This window comes from Vanellus vanellus (assembly GCF_965231255.1).
Source record: "Vanellus vanellus genome assembly, chromosome: 3".
Classification (NCBI taxonomy): Eukaryota; Metazoa; Chordata; class Aves; order Charadriiformes; family Charadriidae; genus Vanellus; species Vanellus vanellus.
The window spans coordinates 2324010-2344019 of record NC_138907.1 but is presented as its reverse complement, the minus strand read 5'-3'; the positions used below and the strand labels follow the sequence as shown (position 1 = coordinate 2344019).

General features: G+C 43.8%; 1 protein-coding gene across 1 annotated transcript; it reads left to right on the top strand.

Moving 5' to 3' along the window:
* Positions 1-282: 282 nt before the first annotated feature.
* Positions 283-17866, top strand: BUB1 (BUB1 mitotic checkpoint serine/threonine kinase; the record flags this gene model as incomplete). The annotated part of the gene is made up of 25 exons (XM_082480215.1): positions 283-443; positions 722-781; positions 861-1005; positions 1382-1578; positions 2561-2601; positions 2875-2981; positions 4401-4453; positions 4559-4749; positions 6148-6308; positions 6660-6994; positions 7877-7929; positions 8462-8599; positions 9610-9705; positions 10393-10483; positions 10884-10965; positions 11634-11814; positions 12395-12473; positions 13016-13239; positions 13761-13901; positions 14544-14659; positions 16074-16235; positions 16437-16594; positions 16688-16865; positions 17100-17206; positions 17651-17866. 25 exons carry the CDS (start codon positions 283-285, stop codon positions 17844-17846), a joined length of 3453 nt encoding a protein of 1150 aa, XP_082336341.1. The 3' UTR covers positions 17847-17866.
* Between the last annotated feature and the right edge of the window lie 2144 nt (positions 17867-20010).

Sequence of the window (20010 nt, the reverse complement as noted above, 5' to 3'; positions counted from 1 at the left end):
ACGGGCGCGAAGTCCTGGCCACGGTTACTGCTGAACCGGGGGCACTGCACACGGGGCAGCCCGTCGTCTCGTCTGCCTTTCTTTGCAGCGAAGCAGAGGGCGCCTCTCGCTCGCCGAGACCAAGAGACAGCGAACAGTGCTGTCTAGACCTGGCCCGTGCGACCTTTAGCTTTGCTAAATCCGAATTTATTACTTAATACACTGATTTTTATTTCCTCCCCTCCCTTTGCGGTGCTGCGTAACACCCGTCTCCCGCCGCCTCCGCCCCAGCCGCGCCCCGGGATGGCCGGAACAAGGGGCGTGGCCGAGCCTACCCAATGGCATGGCAGAGGAGGCGTGGTCACCCGGCGGAAGCGGACGGGATTGGCGGAGCGAGTCCGCCAATGCGAAGGCGGCGCGGGCCAGCGGCGCGCCTGCGCGGCAGATTTAAATCGTCGGCGGCGGTTGGGGCGGGCGGAGGATGGAGGGGGTTGCGCGGTGAGCATGGTCCCGGGAGCGGGGGGCTCCGGGGGTCCCCTGTGTGCGGGGAGGATGCTGGGATCACCCGGACCCGTGCGGGGGGCGCGTTCGGGCGGAGGGGTGGGTGCTGCGGGGAGGTCGGGGGTGCGCAGGGGAGGCGGGGGGGTGCAGGCCTCGGCCTGTGGCCCAGGGCGTTCCCCCTCAGGCAGGGCTGTGGCGGTTCGCCCCCTCATCCCAGCCTGACCTGCCCTTTGCCTTGCAGGAGCTACGAGGCTCAGATACGGAACTACCAGGGGAGCGACCCGCTGGAGCCATGGGACAGGTCGGTGGCACCCCTGTCTCGGCTGTTGGCATCGCTGCTGGTGGGCGGCAGGTTCGTAACTTGCTTGAGTGTGTTTCAGGTACATGCGGTGGGTAGAAGAATGTCTTCCCCTTCAAGAAAAACAAAGCTGCTTGCCCAATCTCCTGGAGCAGCTTGTGAAGATGTTCCTAAGTGACAAGAGGTACCACCAAGATCCAAGATTTGTTAGCTACTGCATTAAGCTGGTAGGTATATGCTTTTTGGAGAATTAAGCTATCCTAAAAAAATAAAGTTGTCCTACCGTTCTATAGTTCTGTGACTGCAAAGAGCTGCGGGAGGAAAAGGAGCCCTCAGGGATATGGTGTGTAATTCAGACGTATTGCTCCCTCCAGGAGCTCTGAGAACTTTTCGGTCTTGCTGAAGGATAGCAGGTTTTTTTAAAGCTGTGTTATTGAGCTGTTTAGCTTGTGAGAGGTAGCTTATCTACCAACTGGTTCTATCTTTAGAAAATAATGCCTTCTTACAATGGAAACTAAGAAATTGTTGTCGTTTTTTTTTGCCTGCAGCTTCCTTGGATGTTTTTGAGAGTACTTATGGCTTATGTATCTTTATCTCATGCAGGCGGAGTTCATCACTTCTCCTTGCCAGTATTTTGATTACCTGTATGGACAGGGAATTGGTGCAAAGGCATCTAACTTCTACGTTGCTTGGGCTCAGCAACTTGTAAATGAAGGCAACGTGCAGCATGCAGGAACTGTCCTTCAAAAAGGGCTTCACAACCAAGCACAGCCACGAGAGAGCTTGCAACAACTGTATTGGTAACCCTGACACGTCTTTTACTTGTTGAGCTATTCAGATAGGGTACGGTTAATTTTTTTTTCTTGTGTGCATATGCTGTGTGCTGTAGCAGAGGTAGACCAATGATTATTTTTGTGAAAGGTAGGTATAAGCTTAACAACACTTCTTTGCTGTTCAATATTTGTTGAGTGTTTTGGAGGCTGTATTGAGAAAAAAACACCGTGTCTTCAGTGAAGTAGGGCCCAGAAAGAAAATCGCTTAATCGATTCATTTCCTGCTAGTTGCTGTTAAGTAGACCCAGACTATAAAGATGCGTTGCCTGTCCTGCTTCAGGCCGTCTGCCTTGGAAATAAAATGTGTGGGCTTCATTACTTGGAATCTCAAGCAGATTGGCCGTGCTAATGACATCTTCAAATGGGGGGCATCTGAATGCTTTCCAGAGTATATTAATTTGCTGTAGCTCACCCTGTAAGCTGCCTGTGCTTCTCTTGACGCTGCCAGTTGAATGCATACTTCAGCTGCTGCTTGACTTGGACCTTTTTTTATTTTGGTTGGTGGCTATAGCTGGAACTGCAGTGAGATCAGGTGTCAGCTTCCTGATCTGAGCTGGATTTTTTTAGTCCACCTTGGGGATATATTGACAGTAATACATATATCCAGTTTCTTGTGCTTATCGCGCAGTACTTAGCTGACAGGGGGTGCCTGTTGGTAGTGCTAGAGTTGGTGCTTATCATGATGATACGTGTTCCCTCTGGTGATGATAAAACAAGAATCCGATTTCCGTATACTGCTGCCTATTGCAGGGTATTTATATTTTCGAGAACGTGAAGCTAACAGAATACGTCCATGTACGGTAATAAGTGTCCTGTAACTAACCTGAAGTTTTTAGTATTGCATTTCATGGTATGATGACCATACAAGGAAATAAAAGGTTCCTGGAGGGTGGGGAGGAATGAGGGACAGATAAATTAATGATACTAACTGACATTTCTTGCAATTTAGCTGGCTGCAGAATTATGATCCTCGGAATCCTCCTTTGCAAGGTGAGGCTAAAGATATCTGCCCATGAGCCGTAGCTCAATTAGATGAATCTTTTACCTTGATCAGTGGGGTCTTGTCACTGAAGAAAATGTTTCCTGTAGAAACTAATCTATCTTTTTTTTTTTTTTCCCCTGTTTTCCTGGCCATATTTAAGATTCTTAAGGGGAGTGTATTCAAAATGAGGTATTAGTTTTCCAATGTTTAAAGCTAGTAGAAATTCATAAATGAGAAAATGATTTCTACTCATTAATGCAAGCCTGTATTATCTGTCCCAGGTGCTGCTGTTATAAAACCACTTCAAACTTCGCATGCTGCAAATCAAATGGCTCCTCGAAAAGGTGTTTCAAATCTTAATGACCCAGTGTACGCTTGCAAAAATCAGGTAAATGACTATTAATAAACAACTTGGACATTGTGGAAAAAATGTGGAGCCCTCACATAAATTTTATCTCAAGGATGTTGTCCTGGTTTAAGGACAGATGTTACTGCTGTTTTTATGCTGTAAGCATCACATCTTCATAGAAATCTCTCAATTGGGAAGCACTGGGGCCCAGCTTTTAGTTACTTGTCAGATTTCCAGAATTACAGACAGTGTGATCTGTCCAGCTGGTTAGCATTCTTTGGAGGAATAATATTATCAATAGATTCTGTTCCAGTCATGCTTTTTGGAAATAGCCTACATTGATATTATTTTTTTTTTTTTTTCAAGAAATTCAAGGTACTTTAAACGCTCTCTTTAAGAACAAGTGAAAAATAATGTCAGAGGAAGAGAAGTTTCCAGGCTGGTCCTCAGTGGGATGGTGGCTTCTTGTAAAGTCAGTCTGAGCTGAGAAATGACTAGCTCATCTCGTCAAACTAGCGGAGTTCATGAGCCTGTCTGTAGCTTGCCATGTCAGTCTCTTAACAAGTTCCAGCTGAGGTTTTGTTCATACCTCGTGCAAATCTTGAGTTGACTTTACAGTCCAAATCCTGTCACCCTGTAACTCAGCTTCCTTCACCCGCTTCCCCACAATAAAACGACAAAAAAAGAAATCATACTACTTGTAACTCATTTTAGCTAAGTGTCAGAATGTAGCACTTTTGTTCTTCTGAGGTTTGGCAAAGCTAATTACAGTTCTTCACAGCCTTTCTGGCTCAGTCAGACGAAAGGTGAACAAGGGTGAAATTAAAGACAGGAAGACTGCGGGTAGGAAACCGATGGAACCTTTCTCAACTTAGTCCTGTTTCCTAAAGCACTTGTGACGCTTTGCGTTTGGTATAGCCTGCAAATACTGAAAAATGGCTCAGATGATGGAGTAGAGGTTAAAACTTACTACGTCTGCTGCCTGTTCCTTAGCCCGGAGGTTGGTTAGTTTGTCAAAGAAAGAAACTGGATGAGGCTACCCAGTCTGTTCGTAACAAACCCAAGTGATCTATAGCTTACATTCCTGTGTTTTGAAATAGAAACTATCTGTTCAACTAGTTCTAGTGTCCTTCTGAACTGCAGTTTCCAGAACTATATCTGTCTCTCTTCATTCTCTGGGATCCTGTTCATCTTTCAAAAGCTCGTGGACATTACAGCAAACTGCTATGTGGCTAATTCTTCAGGATGAACTTCCTCAGGCTCTGTTGACTTGTAGAGCTCTCTTTTTGATCTGTTCTTGCCATGTTTATGGTCTGAATTGTCATCTCTTCAATCAGAATTACATATTAGGAGCTTCGTGGTTGCTGGTCTTGTTAAAATGGATGGTTAACTATAATATGGGAATTTTCTTTCTTTTTTTTTTTTTAATTTTTTTTTGTTTCCACTGCCCTGCTTTAGGGTCCTGATTCTGCTGGTGCTCAGTCATGTTCTTCTGGTGGAAGAGAAGAAGTGTAAGTGTTTGGGTTTTTTTTGAAGTCATGCTGTGGGAAAATTAACACGCTCCCAGAATAAATCCAATAAACTTGAATAGAGCTTTTTCTTATTTTTCCTCACAGAAAGTACGTTACATACATCTCCAAATCTGAAGTTCTTCCTAAGTCGTCATCTACTGTTGTTGAATGTGAGCAGGTTGCAATGTATGATAAAAACCTGCTCATATGTGAAGGCTCTGAACTTTCATTTGAGGAGCTGAGAGCCAAGAGATACTTCAAGAAATATGAGCGCCTCAGAAGACAGCAAGAATGGGGTATTCTTCTCTTTCCATCTTGCTATTTTAGAAACGTTCTCATATTCTTGGAAAACTATTACTTGGCTGCATTCATTTCTTTTCAACCTCTCCATTGAAGCCTGAAAACTTTCTCAGCATCAGGTAACGCGCCAAACAACTGACATTGATATTTACTGTTTAAGCTCATCCCTTGGGTTTGTCTTCTGAAACCTGGGTTGTCGGAAAGAGCGGTGCTCCTTCTGAGGAAACGGGAGGGAAGTGCGAGCAGCTCTTGGCTGTATTAATTGCCCTGATGTGAGCTCTAACTGTGGCTCTCTGCTACCTGTAATTCAAGATCGAGAGTGTCTTGGTTCCTATCAGCGGGCCGTAATCGGAACGAGCCCAGAGTATGCTTTAAACTGCCCTATGGTTACATATGATGCCACAATTTGCCCGAGTTAGTTGAAGGTACACTACAGCAAAGAGAACAGCGCTCTGTCTTCACTTGGCCTTCTTGGCAAATGCAGCTGTGGGACGCCCCTTGTATAGTCAGTGATGGCGTGCTTGTAGCTGGGATGGTCTCAAGGCAAAGTTTGTGATCAGACGTAAGACCTTTGTTTGCTGAACGATGACATTTTGGAGAAAAAGCAGTGGGCTTTCAAATAGACAAATTAGATCTCAGAGAAGCAAAACCAAAACTGAGTGCAAATAAAGAGCAGCTGCTCAAAAGTGAGTTAGTTGTGTATCTGACCACTTATGGGGGGGGGGGGGGGGATTGCTGGGGGATGTTGCTAGGCAAAAGAAGTAATTATCTCATTAGGTAAAGGAAGAATTGGATAAGTTGTAGTCAGTGGAACGGGAAGGGATTCAAGGGAGGTAAGATGCTCATGCATTTTTAAAACAAGTGTTTGAGTCTGGATATTGTTTTTTTTAAATCCAGTAGTTATGCATGATAATTCCTGGCAGGGGCAGCTCTTCCCTTGGGGACAGCAGGCTCCATCCCCACCCAAATTTTACCAAAGGGTCATATTGGTAGAATCTTTCAGCGTTGGTTTCCTTTTATGCTGAGGACGGGTGCCACTAGCCTACATGCAGCAGCACAGAGCCTGGCACCACAAGCACACACCAGGTGAGAAGTAGGCTGGCCTGTGGACTCTGCTAAAAAGCATTAGGGATGACACTGGTTACCCAGCCAGTGCCGAGATAGTGTTGCTGGAGGGATCAGGAGTGAGAGGTGAGACACTGAGTCCTGTGGAAAGTACCTGCTTCTCCCAAACTTATACCTCCAGATCTGCGTGTCATGCTGGAGTTGCGCAGACTCTCTCTCTCTTTCTCTCTCTTTAAATTTTAAATTCCAGCAGCTTGTAACGTCTGTGTTGAGCAACTCGTTTGGACGCTGATTAACTGTTTCATTTATTATCATTGTTTTATCCTTAGAAGAAGAAGAGAGAGACTCCATGAGGAAAAAACAGTCAGCTGTCCTTGAACTGCAAGCCCTGCAGCAGAAGCTGGACCAGCTCACCCAGCTCACCAAAAGCTTGGAGGAAACTAGACTGGAACCAGCATCTACAACGTCAGCTGAACCAAATAAAACGGTGGTAAGTATGCACTATGGTCAATAGGAGCAGTCTTCATGAACTTATCTTGTCAAATTTCACCATGCTTTAGATGGTAACCAGAATAGTTCGCTAACCAAATCTGGAAGTCAAGGCTGCAATGCTTAATGAGTGTAGACACCTGGCATAACTTTAAATGCTTGATGAAATATATTTTAATTGTTAAACCCAAAAGTTTGTTTTTGCCGCTCTGCGGTTTAGTTTTAGTCGCATATGAAAGTTCTCTTATGCATGAAAAATTATTCTAGTTGTGCAGAAATAAAAGGGAAAATGGCAATGGCTATACTTGTGGGGGCGTTTTTGAACGTAAAAGAACACTTCTCATCTCTGAAGGTGCATCTACATGTGACACCCAGTGCAGCTGTACAGCAGAACTGGATGGCATCTTGTCAAAGTTCAGATCTGCAAAATGCCCAAGGTCTGGTGCCAGACCAGCCTCAATTGAGTACTGTGTCATCCACTGCTCTTACGCTGCAGTCAGTGAAACCTGTCGACCACCAGATGACATCAACCTCCCTGTGGGAAGCAACGTGTGAGAAGGATGCAGCCAAAACTCAGCTAGAGCTTGGAGCATTCCAGAACAGTTCGTTACACCCTCCATTCAATAATGTTTCAGCTCAGGAATGGGCATATCGGGACTCGGCTCTTAATTGGAACACTGGAGAACAGTATGTATAAACGGGCTAATTCTTGCTCTGCAAATCGTGCGGTCTTCAGTATCTATGTTTCAGCTGAGAATTAACTGAAAAAAAAAGGTCTCTTCTGAAAAAAAAAAAAATCTGAAGTAGCCTGTGGAAACCAATATTTAGGCATGGATCAAACTTAGTCCTCGTTTCAGGTTTTAATTGCTTTCACCCTGTTTTTTAATGGTAATAACTAAGAGGAAATTCAGTGTGTAACTGAAGTAATTATTCAGCGTTGCTTTCCCTGGCATGCCTGAAATAAACAACAGGATGTGCTTAGTTTGTGCAGATCCCATACGTTACATCTTGGCCACAAAGGTATCCAGAGAAGAAAAAAAAGTGCTTGTGTTTATCTTCTGCACTCTCGCTTGTGTGATTTAGCTAATGCAGGAAACAAATTTGGGGGGCAGAGGGAGAAACCTAGGTTAGCAAAGTGAGCATGGCTGCGTAGGCTTGGCCAACGGGGAAATGGAACCAGTTGTCATTCACTTACATTATGGAGTTTCTTGGAGGCAAACTGTATCCAAGAAGTGTACGTAGTGCCAGCTTTTTAACCCTTTTAAACGACTCTGCTGCCTTTCGAGTTTTGTACCTGTTGGCAACTGTATGAGAAACTTTTTGGGGGGCAATCTCAATATTCGAAAGGATCTTTGACTTACTCTGTCTGTATGACTATAAAAAGAGTCATTCACGGGGGGGGGAAAAATAGGCTCACTAGTTGCTGTCTGTCTGGGATGTTTCTTTTGTTCTAGAGTGGGGAAGGCCTCCTTACTACTTAGACTCCAGTGCTGCTAAGTCCTGAACTGAAGCTGGAATTTAAATAATAGCTTTTATTTCAAGCTGATGTTCTTAATATTTCCTTCAAAGGCACCCTAAGAAGACATGCACTGGAGAAACTGCTTCTGTGGACGCGAAAGAAGGTAATAAGCTGAATTTTGATAAAGACTGGTGCTATTGGTATGACTGTTACTGGTGGGGGATCGATAGCATGTGGCTACTAGTTCCAGCCCTCGCTAAGCTTTTTGACTTTCTGAACTCCATCCCTGCAAGTTTGGGCAATGTCTCTATACGCCTTCCGTGGAGCCAGTCCTTGTTTCTACCTTCTGTGCGATTCCTTTTTGTTTGAGCTCGGCCGGGAGTTTGCTGTTTGTCCTTGCTGGCTTCCAGCCTGCTCGACTTTCTGCGTCAAAATGGATCGCTTCTGTGAATCGCGGATGGAGTCCTCAGAGGCCACCCAGCTGTCCAAGGTCCCTCTTGCCCTTCAGGGCAGTCTCCCCTGGGAACGTGCCAAGCAGTTCTCTGAACGGGCCAAAATCTGCTCACCCAAAATTCTTTGTTGTCATTCTGCTACTCATCTTGTTTACTTCTCTTACTAACATTTTGCTAGCTCCCGAGATGTTAATAAACAATCCCAGGCTACTTCAGAAACGATCTCACTGTTCTCCTTTCTAGCATCTAGAGGTGGAAATGCTTCTTTTGCTTCTGGAAATGCTTCTCAAGCTACCCCAAACACCTCGCTGGGAGGAGCAATGCAGGCGACACCGTTCAAAGTGCAGCCTTCACCTACAGTTCATACGAAGGAAGCATTGGGTGAGCGCCTGGGGTACCATGCAAGTTGCACTGGGATTAATGGGATCTTGCCTGGTAATTTTAGTGGAGCCAAATCTATAAGGAGGATATCTAGTGATGGGCGTGCGCACCGTTCAATCAAAGAGGAAAATAAACTTAAATTGGTACTCTTCTTTTGCAATTGTCTGAATGACCCAGAGCTTTTGCCCAGAAATAGATGCCTTAATAACATCCCAGCAGCCACATCCTGTAAACTCCTGGATCAGTCACTGGTGGTACACCTGCCAGGCCTCTTTGGGCAGCATGTTCTCTGAGCGGCGCTTGTCAGTACTGTCAGACTCCTGCTTCTGAGATGATGACCTTCAATGGGCTCATGTGGAAGAATGTTTGGAAGTTCATAAGTCAGCTTATTATATGTTGAGCTTTCCCCCAAAGCTGAAACAAGGGTGACTGGTGCAAAAGATCTTCGATTTTTTTTAATGGACGTTGTCCATTCTAACATTGCTTTTTTCAAAATCCTGAAAGGGAAATTGCAATTGTATTTCTGATGTCAGATGTGGAGTAATAATATCCTGGTTCTGTTTTATCCCTTTTGTACTCTTCTGCCATGTTCTTCTGTTTTGATAGTAAAACTGTTAACCACTACCATGTAGCGAACTGCTGCAGCTGAATATATATCTATAAAAATAATTTTTAAGAGCTCAATATATTCATTAGTCTTTCAAATATCTAAGAAGATAAAGGAGAAATTGCTCCTTTAGGAGAACTTGAAATCTCATCTTGGAAAAAGTAAAGAAAAAAAAAAAAAAGCCATGGTGCCAACAAGTATGTGTTGGCCAAGTCAGATCTTCCTGTGTTTGTTCAGTTGACTGGAGTGTTTAAATGCAATAAGAAGGAATAATTGGTTATTGACATTTGACAAATAATAATTAATTGGCATTTGATTTGACTGCTACACAATGAAAGAACCTCTGAAAATGTCTTTTCTTATACTGGGAGTGATATTCTTGTGGTTTTTATTTCTTTTTTAGGATTCCTCATGGATATGTTTCAAACGCCCATCTTGCCTGAACTATCTCCCCTTGAAGAAAGCAAGGAGCAATTTGAAGTCTTTTGCAGAATAAGTGGTAAGTACCACTTATTTTTTCAGTCCATTATGTTTCACTCCTTGATTTGCTGTTTACCCCTCCCACCAGTCCTCATAGTTTTGAGATAAGTAGCTGTTTGATTAGGTGTGGAGTGAAGAAGCCACTTCTTTCCTGATAATGAATTTAATTTATGCCAGGTTCTAAATTGCGATGCACAGGCTGAGAACAGCAGAAGCACTTTACCGTTAGCAAGCCTATTAATGTGCGTATTAAACACGTTGCTTCTCTGTAGAGACTTCTCTGGTATTTAAACCGGAAATTTGAAAAGGGCACAGCTGGTGCTTCATATGAGTGAAGCTATTTTCTAAAACATTTTGCAGGCTGGGAGTTAGTATCTGAATTGCCATCTTATCATAACAGTTAAAATTGTCTGAAAACTAGGCGGTAGCAGTGGCTCACAAGAGTGAGCACAGAGATATTTTGCAACTGGTCAGATGCAGCCAAGAAGGCTTCCGTACTCCTGGCCAGTCTTGGTTTTGAGATTGAAAAACCTTCCCCGTTTCCAAGAGTTTATAGGAGAGATGAGTTGCGTGGCAAATCTGAGGATGCTCCTGGTCTAGCTGGATGTAGCCGTGGCCTTCAGTTGCCCAGTTACGGGTGAAAATGTGACTGTTTTATATAATCTTTGTTGGGTGAAGATAATATTGGTTATCTTTTCTTTTTAAGAGCCTGATGGAAGTCTGAAAGCTAATGTTGCTGCCCCTGTCATGCCTGCCTTTGCTATCTTTGAAGATGAGAATGAAAAAGAGAACAGCGGGTAAGGTGAAAGAAGTAACAGCTGAGTTCATTCAGTTAATTAAGAATTACCTATAGGATTGCTTCTATTCCGTACAATTTTGTTGTGATTGTATTTATAGTATCGGGATAGGCTTGAATACAATCACTAGCAGCTGTGTGGAAGTGGCATGAGAAGGCTGTAGTTGTTTCTCTGTGGAATCGTGCAACTTTCCTGTTTGGACAGTGTGCTTGAGATGCTTAATTTTCTGGATAACGGTGGATAGCTCGTTTCTTTGAGCCACTGCAACTTCTCTAAGTATCTATCTGCAAATGGGATTATTTAAAAAAAAAAAAAAAAAAAAAAAAATTAACAACAAATCTTTGTTATGATCAGTCCGCTTGGGGAAAAGCTATTCTAAACTACTAAACTGTTTTGTCAGGATCCCACAGCATAAAAACAAGCCGGAAGAGCCAAGAACTATGGGAGAACGTCCCTTGACTGACTGTACAGCGGGTACAGAAGTGAGTGTTTGGTCTTATTGTAAGAATTAGCTTTGAAAATGGGTTACATAGTTACAGGGATATCGGAGACTGTTGTATTTACATTTGTTCTATCGCAGTCCTGCAACATTCTTATGAACGATACCTACCTGAAATCTAGATCCCATTTCCTGCCAACGGGATGAACTTTTTCAGTTGTTAATTTTTGCAAAACTTCTAGAAGCTTAAGAGTGGAGACCTCTATCCCTAGAACAAAACTGACTGCGGTTGTTGTGCAGATTTGGCATCTGTTTAGGGGATGAAGGACAAGGGAGCAAGAGACACTTATGTTCTAATAACCACCTAACAGTTTTCATAGCCAAGGAGATGCATAAAACTTCAGGCTGCTTGGACATAAGCGATCACTATGTAATGACATAGGCTTTTTCAGACTCTTATGGCAATATATTTTGCCTGGCGTTTTGCTGTGATGGTCATTATTGCCAACATTCAGGTCTGATACAAAACTGGGTAAACCTGTGATTGAGGTTATATTGCCATTCCTTTATTTTTCTAACACTGTGGGTTGGCACGTGGAGACTCAGCGTTATTGAAACTGACTGCAGAGGCTGCTGGTAGGTTACAGTGCGGCTCTGGCAGGGTAGTTTTGATGGCTTAGCGTTAAATCTTTATATGTATTTCCTGTCTAGGAAGAAACGGGGACACCGGAGTTCTTAAGGGATGATTATACGGTGTGGAACGTACCAAGTAATAATAAAACGTTAGCTCCCAGTCCAAATAACACGAGAGACTTTGCGCGAGCTGCCCAGCTTGTATCAACACCGTTTAATTACCTGTCCGCACGTTCCCGACAAGCTTTGGAGGACAAAGGTAAAATATAATGAATACTTCAGGTTGAGAGCATCTAATTCAATACTGCATACCTCCGTTTCTGTGCCGGGTCACCTCGCAGGCCTTGCTGAATACCACGTAGGTATGACTCCCGCTGCTGCCACTTGTGAGTACGCCTTCCTTGCAGAACAGCAGCTGGGAGCATGGGCTGGCCCAGCACATATAATTTCCAAGAATATTTACTTGGGGCAATAAGAGAAGGTGGTGAGGGACAAGAGAGGCTCTGACTGTGCTGTAGAGCTGCTGTTCTGAACTGTTCCAAGCGGTTGTAAATAGTCAAAAAATTGACCGAAGACCCACCACCACCTTCTTCGGGGGGCACGTTTGTGCTTGTCTGCCCCTCTTTACTCTTTACTCTTACTCCCTAAAGTAATCAAGCTGTTGTCTTTCCTTATATATTATTTTAAAATGGGCTTGTTCAGTTCTAGCTCTTGTGATACCTTAGCAACTTTCTCAGCCGCAGTGTGACTTAACCTTCTTGTCTTGGTAAGAATGCTCTAAATGCGCTTGCCTTTGCGGAAAATAAACATTTGCTATTGTTGCTACTGCTTTTGTTCAGCCTGTGGAGATGGCTTGCCGCAAATGGATTTGGAGTTTTCTGAAGAGGTGCACAAGCAGACAAAAACTAAGAAGCTGAGGTATGTCACGACTTGCTGAGATTTTCAAGGCTTGAGAGTGCTGAGCAAATCCATACCAGAGCAGGCAGCTCTGCTCTGCTCCTCTTGATTCAAGTTTTCCGAGTAATCTAGAGCTGACCTATTTGTGTCAGACTGACTCTGCTTAGCATACATCTTGGCATATATCTCACACTTTGCGGAGTTAAATGAACCTGGGTATGGTGATAAAGCCCCTGAAAATGCTCCTGTGATTTAAGTTTGCTGACAATTCTAAATTAGAAGTTAACCGTCCAGAAAGTTTTAATGGCTGTGTATGTAAAACTACTGCTTTCTTTTCCACGTTGGCTGAACTTGTTGGCTGCTGGACCTGAAAGTTATTAGGCTATGGGTAGCACAATATGAACAGGTCTTATTTTCTTAAGAAGTGTCCATTTTATTCATCTTAATGTTGGTTATGGCCAAAGTCGTCGCAAGTGCAGATGTTTGACACATTTTTGCTTATCGAAGATGCAAAAATACCATGGCAGTACTGCCAATTAATAAATTTTGTTTGGAATGTGTAGCCCTGCTCTTGAACGTGTTGCAGAACAAGGAGAGCTCCAAGGAAATGTCTTGAAACAAAGAAATGGAGTTCAAGGAATTGTGGCAGCTCCTTCTCAAAGATTACACGACCAGACTGCCATGAACAGAACTGAATATTCCTCATCTGTTGGGGTGGACGGAATTTCCCACGAAAAGCTGCCTGGAGCTGGGCAGGACAGGACAGCCCGGAGCGTTAGAGCTGCAGGTACAGAGCATTGCCTACTGTTTTCTTCTGTCAAGTCCAAGACTGGGGCGCTGTCATGTTCTTGCAGCAGTGCTTCGTTCCAATATGAAGGTGGTCGCCGCAGCGAACAAACCGTCTTGCAGCTCCTGCAAGGACGTCGCTGCATACGTAGAAGTAATGTAAAGAAGGACAAGTGTGGGTCATACCTGTATTATATGATGCCAAAGATATCACGAAGTACGGGAGTACCTAAGGGTTCTTCGCTAGTTGAGGCTCAAATAATATACTTCAGAAACATTTGTTTTCAACTTGAGACTTTAAAAAAAAATGTATGGGCAACTTTAATAGAAGGCATAGGTATAAAAGCTGGATTGTCAAAATTAAGGAATACTTAACTCTTTGATTTTTGCATTGTGTTTTCTTGTTTTGTGTTGTTTTTTTTTTTTTTAATCGGTGATACTCATTCAAGTATAAGCCTGTGTTACCCCTTTGAAATCACAGTTTTCTTATAGCTTAAAAATGTTTTTCTTCTTTCCATGAAGTCCTTGTTGAAAACCCTTGGGATAAGGAATTGACTTGCAAATTCTTATCAGAGCTTCCTAAACCACTCCACACCTACGCCAACTACTTTGAATGGAAATCTGTTCTTCCGTCCATCAGACTGAAGGCTGAACTCCCACTGGGTAAGAGCTACTTTAAAGAATTTCTCAAAGTTTTTCAGGAACCTCTGAGGTATTTTTTTAATTTGTTTTTCTTGTGCGTATATCCAGATAGCTTCCAGATTATCTAAACCTCAGATTTGAAATTAGACCTGTTTTTCTGTTTGTCTGCATACAAAATGCGTAAGCATTTTTGATTAGGCATTCTGAGTAAGGAATTTTCCTGGTTTTCCTTTCCCAGTAATTTTGTGACACAACTCTCAAACTTTGTATAGAGCAGCAGATCTGTGTCAACAAAATCTGTATGACAGTGATTGCAACATACTTGTATGACTTAAACATTAGTGTTTACTTTTTAAGGAATGCACTTTGGAATTTGATTACTTCCAGGGAGTCAGACTAAAATAGAAACACTGATTATTTTTTTTTGTTTGTTTTTTTTGTATGTGGCACTTTGCAGCACTCTTGTTCTCAAGAGTGAGTACAGGCTCTCTTGTACGGAAAGGCTGGCTAGCAAGAAGAGACTTGTAGAGAAAGACTGGCACTAGGGTTAAAGCCATAACTTATATAGGCTGGTGCTTTTTCTTTTTTCTGCTTTATTTTTCTGAGTAGCGATGTCTCTTCTGAAGTTTGCAAGCAGGACTTAATGCTGTTAATCTCTTAAAGGTTCCAGCTCATTCCACGTGGACTGCTTGCTTGGAGAGGGAGCTTTTGCTCAAGTCTATCAGGCTTCCATTCTGGATGCAAGTAACCCCAGAAACAATCAGAAAGTAATATTCAAGGTAAGTAGCGTTGATTCCGAATAGCTCTGCTGGAAAATTCCTGAGTCTTATGGTCATGACACCTACCCTGGGTGCATTCTGCTGAGCTTTCTTATTTATAACAATGAAGTAAAGCATATTGGTCTATCCTGAAAGCCTCGTTCAGATTGAGTGCTGTGATGTGTGATTCATTCTACATGGGAAGTTATTTACCCTCTTGGCTCGACTTGCCTCTTCATCTTTTCATTACGAAGTAGTCACAGGTATCCTAAGGAGTAAGAATTACAGCCAAACTATCTATCTCAGCTGAACAAAAGCAGCTACTTGTGCAAGTGCTCTTAGTCCACAGCAAATGAAAATGGATGTGGATTGATGATAAAATTGCTCTTGCTACTAGATCACGCTGAGAGGGCCTCTCTTTGTGCCAGGTACACGTTCACTAGCTTTCCACAGGCGTTCCTGCACTTTGTGCAGCCGGCCTGGTTGGTGGCAGCTGGCTGTTAGGTAGACTCTGCTGGGTGATACTTCTCTGGTACAGTTTCGTTAATAAACACACTTCTCTTGATGGTGATTGTAAATTGAGCAGCTCCCTCTCTGCTCTGCCCTATACTTCTTCCAGGCTGCTTCAGTACAGGAACGAGCAGCAGATGACAGCGTGTGTTTACAGCAGAACCGCTGCCAAGAGGAAAGTCTGTGCAACTGCGGGGTCAGCTTAGTCCAAGAGGGTTATACGAGGTCATGCAGCTCTGCATCTGCTGCTGGCTGAGAGGGCACGTGTACACTTACTACAGTCTGGCCGAAACATGGTTACGTGATTGAGTTGATACACGCACACCCACTCCCCCCCTTAGCTTCTCCACATCAGATCTATTTTTGTGGATCTCCTCTGCAACATTTAATCTTTCAGGAAAAAAAAAAAAAAAAAAAAAAAAAAACCCAAAACACTTTTTCATGTTAACACCTTAACTGAGAGCTTTCTAGTATGTAAAGGTGACTTAAGTTTGTTTTTTTTTTTTTAGCATCAGGTATTCAACGTAGCAGGGGAAATAGTAGGGAAAGGAATTGGAAGGGTTTTCCTGTTTTGATTTCAAAAGCTTTTTCTCTTACACAAAATGTCCCTTGCCAGCAGAAACGTCAACGTTGCAGAAAGACTGACGTTTTAAGTAACACAAGAGAGTGTATAAGCCAGAATGGAATTGTGGTGTGTAATTGAAGTCTTGATTCAAGAGGATTAATCATTGACTGTAACAACCAGAGGTTAATTACTGTGGATATAAATATTTCATTTGGCCAAGAGGAAAAGCGCCTAGTCGGCTGTTAAAAAAAAAAAAAACAAAAAAAAAAAAAAAAAAACCCAAACAAAAACACCAACCTGAGAAGAACTAGTGCTGTAATGCTAACAGATTTTCCTAGTAAATCACCTTTTTGGTTACAGGTCCAGAAGCCTGCCAACCCTTGGGAGTTCTATATAGCAACACAACTGGTAGAAAGGCTCAATCCAAGTATGCGCCATCTCTACATCCACTTTTATTCTGCTCATTTCTTTCAAAATGGAAGCATTTTGGTTGGTGAGCTCTACAACTATGGAACACTGCTGGTAAGTGTGATCAGCTTGTGCTCTGGAACATCTATGTTCTTTTTGGAGTGCTATTGTATTACAACATTCAGATGTCCCCTCTGCTCTCCGCTTTATGGACCTTCATTGTGAGCGTGTTCTGCGTTTATCAGCGTGGACGTGTAATCCATATAAAGTTGTTCCTGTGTAGCTGATGGCTCTTCCCTATCGTTTTCTTTTCAGAATGCCATAAATATTTACAAAAAGCTTCCTGAGAAGGTGATGCCTCAAGCACTTGTAATCTACTTTGCTGTAAAAATTCTTTATATGGTAGAAGAGCTCCACAGCTGCAAAATCATTCATGGTGACATCAAGCCTGACAATTTCATACTTGGAGAAAGGCAAGTGTTTCCCTTCGCTACCTGAGGTCCCAGCATATCGTAATGTCATACCCTTGATACTTACATGATCACTTCATGTCATCACGACTGAAGGTTTCTGGACAACGATACATGTGACATAGATGGTCTCTCTCACGGCTTGACGCTCATTGACTTGGGACAGAGTATAGACATGCAACTATTTCCCGAAGGAACTGCATTTACTGCGAAGTGTGAAACGTCTGGATTTCAGTGTATTGAAATGCTGACGCAGAAACCATGGAACTACCAGGTATGAGGCTGCATAGACAGCCTGAATGTCTGAAGCTTGCTGCGTCCACCTGGTGTGAATAAATGGAGTGTAGAAATATTAGGCTTTTGCACTAGAATTGTAGCTTCAGCTTGTTGCTTTAAAAACACCCTCTTCTTACAGAGCTTGCCCTCTTGGCTCCACAGAGTGTGTTTCAGCTAATTTTTAGTGGTCTCAGTACATTTTTGATATGAAACCTGTTCATTCTTTGTTTAGACAGACTACTTTGGCATTGCAGCAACAGTCTACTGCATGCTCTTTGGTACCTACATGCGGGTGAAGAATGAAAATGGTATATGGAAGCCTGAGGGAACCTTCAGAAGGTTGGTGTCAAATCTTTTCAAAACCTTCCTTTGTATAGAAAGATGTGTCGTTAGTACCAGGTGTCTCTGAGGTTAGTTTCTGGCATAGCTTTTAGTGTTACTTGCACTTACTTCTCGATAACCCTATAAACTGTGGGTTCAGTGCACAGGAACTGCTTCGTAAAATTCACTGACTTAAGGACAGGAAACGTTTTGGCAGCGGCCATGGCGAATTGCACGGCGTCCTCAGCTTCTTGCTGCCTGGAAGGAGGAAACAACAACTAACGAGGAAAAATCCCACTGGTTCATTAAGCAGCATGCCGCAAAGGAAGCTGCCTTACGTTACAGCGATGGCTGCAGTTGCTCCAGCCTGTAACTGGGAAGGGAGAGGGGTAAATACAGGAAATAGTATTTTTTAACAGCCTAAATTTAGAACTCTTTTGATGCGTTTTTGTTCCTTTGCAGGCTTGCCAACGCTGATGTGTGGAAAGCGTTCTTTGAGAGCATGCTGAACATCCCCAATTGCCACAGCCTGCCTTCTCTAGGAGCTTTGCGCAAAAGCCTGAAAGACTTATTTTGCAAGTCGTATGCAAAGGAAATAAAGTTCCTTCGGAACAGACTTGTCGTGTTGCTCATAGAACACAAACGGTCACGCAAATAAGCACTTAGTTTGCACAGTTACTGAGGACTGACATTTTATCGATGTGAAATCTTTTTGTAATAACTTGTTTTAAAAATAAATGTTCGCAGGGTTAATTTCAGGAATGATAACTTGCATCTTCCTATGCTTTGGGGGGGGGGGGGGGGGAAATTAGACTAAAATTACGTGTTAACGTAACTTGTCCAGTTTGGGAGGTGTGGGCATGCTGGAAACTGTAGACAGTTGTCATAATATCGTATATTTCTAAGGGGGGGGGGGGGGGGAAGCTGGTGAGAAGTATTGTGCAGGTTAAGTAATTGCTTTCAATCTCCCCTGGGATTTTTGAGAAAGACGGTCAAATCATTCCTGTGGAAGGGGTGTTGGGAAGTCGTCTCCTCTGACCTCAAAGCAAGGTGAGTGCTGAGTTCAGACCAACCAAGTGGGCTGGCAACCCTTAGCTCTCGCACGGGGGCCGGGAAGCATACGGGAGATAACTGCAGTCCAGCCAGGCGAAGGGCAGGCTGTGTCTTGGACACCTAAAGTGTATGTGAGGTCTTGAGGGCGATGAAGAATGGAGAAGAGGCCTCTGAGGAGGAGGGAGTTGTTGGAAACGGGAATGTAATTCCAGACTGAGACCCTGCCGTCGTGGGAGACTTCAGCGGCTCTTCTAAGAGGAGCGAAGAGAGCAACTGGAGGTGAAATAGCGCGTATGCAACGTGGGCTACGAGAGCGTGAACTCATGTAGCTTTCTACACCTGATCAGGAGAAAACCCATGGTCAGTAAGTGGAAGGAGGACAGGTTTTCTCTAAGCGTCTCTTCTCCCAAAAGAACCACTGCAGATAATCAGTCAATAGGAGGAAATGCTGTTTTGAGTGAGCGATGAGTCGAAGGTGCAGGTGAACAGCAGCGCTCCGAGTGCTGATACAGCAATTCTTTGAGGTTTGAGGCTCCTACCTTCACAGCCCTCCTGCTCTACCCTTTCTCTCAGGAGCTTCTAGGTTGAAAGAAACAGGGGTTTGCAGATTAGATATAGATTAGACAGGACTGAAATCATAAACTCGCCACTTCTGTTAAATTCCCTTCTGACCGGCCACGACGCAATTATTAGAGACGGGGAAACCCAAGAAGCAAATGTGTCTCCTTACTGGAATTGAAAGTGTTATTTTCTGGTCATTTGTTTTAATTTTAGTTTTTGTTTTCCTTTGCTGTGGCAGAATACTGGGAAAATGCCAGGGAAAGCATTCGTTTAAAAGTGCCCCCTGTTCCTTTTTATCTGTTTTTACGTTTCTTAACTGCAGTGGCCGTACACCGTCACACTGAATTGTTGCTGCCTACACGAGTCGCTCACTTGAGTTGGCATGAGGTTGGTTTGACTTTATAGCTATATTTCGTCAAATGTTAAATGTCGAAATAACTGGAATTACCTGAATTACATGAAATCCCAAGAAATCTATTGGGCCCCTTGAACGCAGCAGCTCCGCAGCGGCATCCACGCCGGGCCGTCTTCCCTGGCTTGGCAGCGAAGGCTGCGCTCTTGGGTGAGAACGGACGTTGCTTCTTCGGAGCAGCATCTCGGGGGGAGTTTTTCTCTGCTTGACTTGTTCCAAAGCAAAACTTGTTTCCTGGATTCGTTCTTGCAGCCAGACGTTTAAAAGGATGCTGGGACCGGCTGGACTTGGCCGATAGGCGCTGCGAAAGGTGGACGGTACCTCTCGAGCTCCCCTTGCCCTGCAGCGACTTTTCTTTTTGTTTCTCCGCATCCTTCAACGCTGCGAAGCTGAGACTTGCTGCTAAAGCTACTCTGCACGACCTTTCTCCGGAGCCAAAACTGCGATTGCTTTGGAGACCTTCCTAGCTGGAAATCACTCTTCTGCGATTCCCACGCCGTGACAAAGATCTCCCCGGCTGACAAAGATCTCCCCGGCTGCCCAACCTTGGGGTGAGCCGCGCCAGCCGCCTGAAAGTTACGCCGCAGCTTATTTGCTGCCTTTGCTCGAGCCTCTGTGACTGCCGATGGATCTCGGGGAGCAAATACGTACGGCTCCTCGCAGGCTGGCGCTGCTCTGCATCGATGCTTTACAAAGGGTGAATAACGGATGGCCGGCGACGCAGCGTGCTTCTCTCGCTGAGAAGATGGTCCTCAGCGAGAGATGCTTCTCTCGCTGAGGACCTTATTCCCGTCTG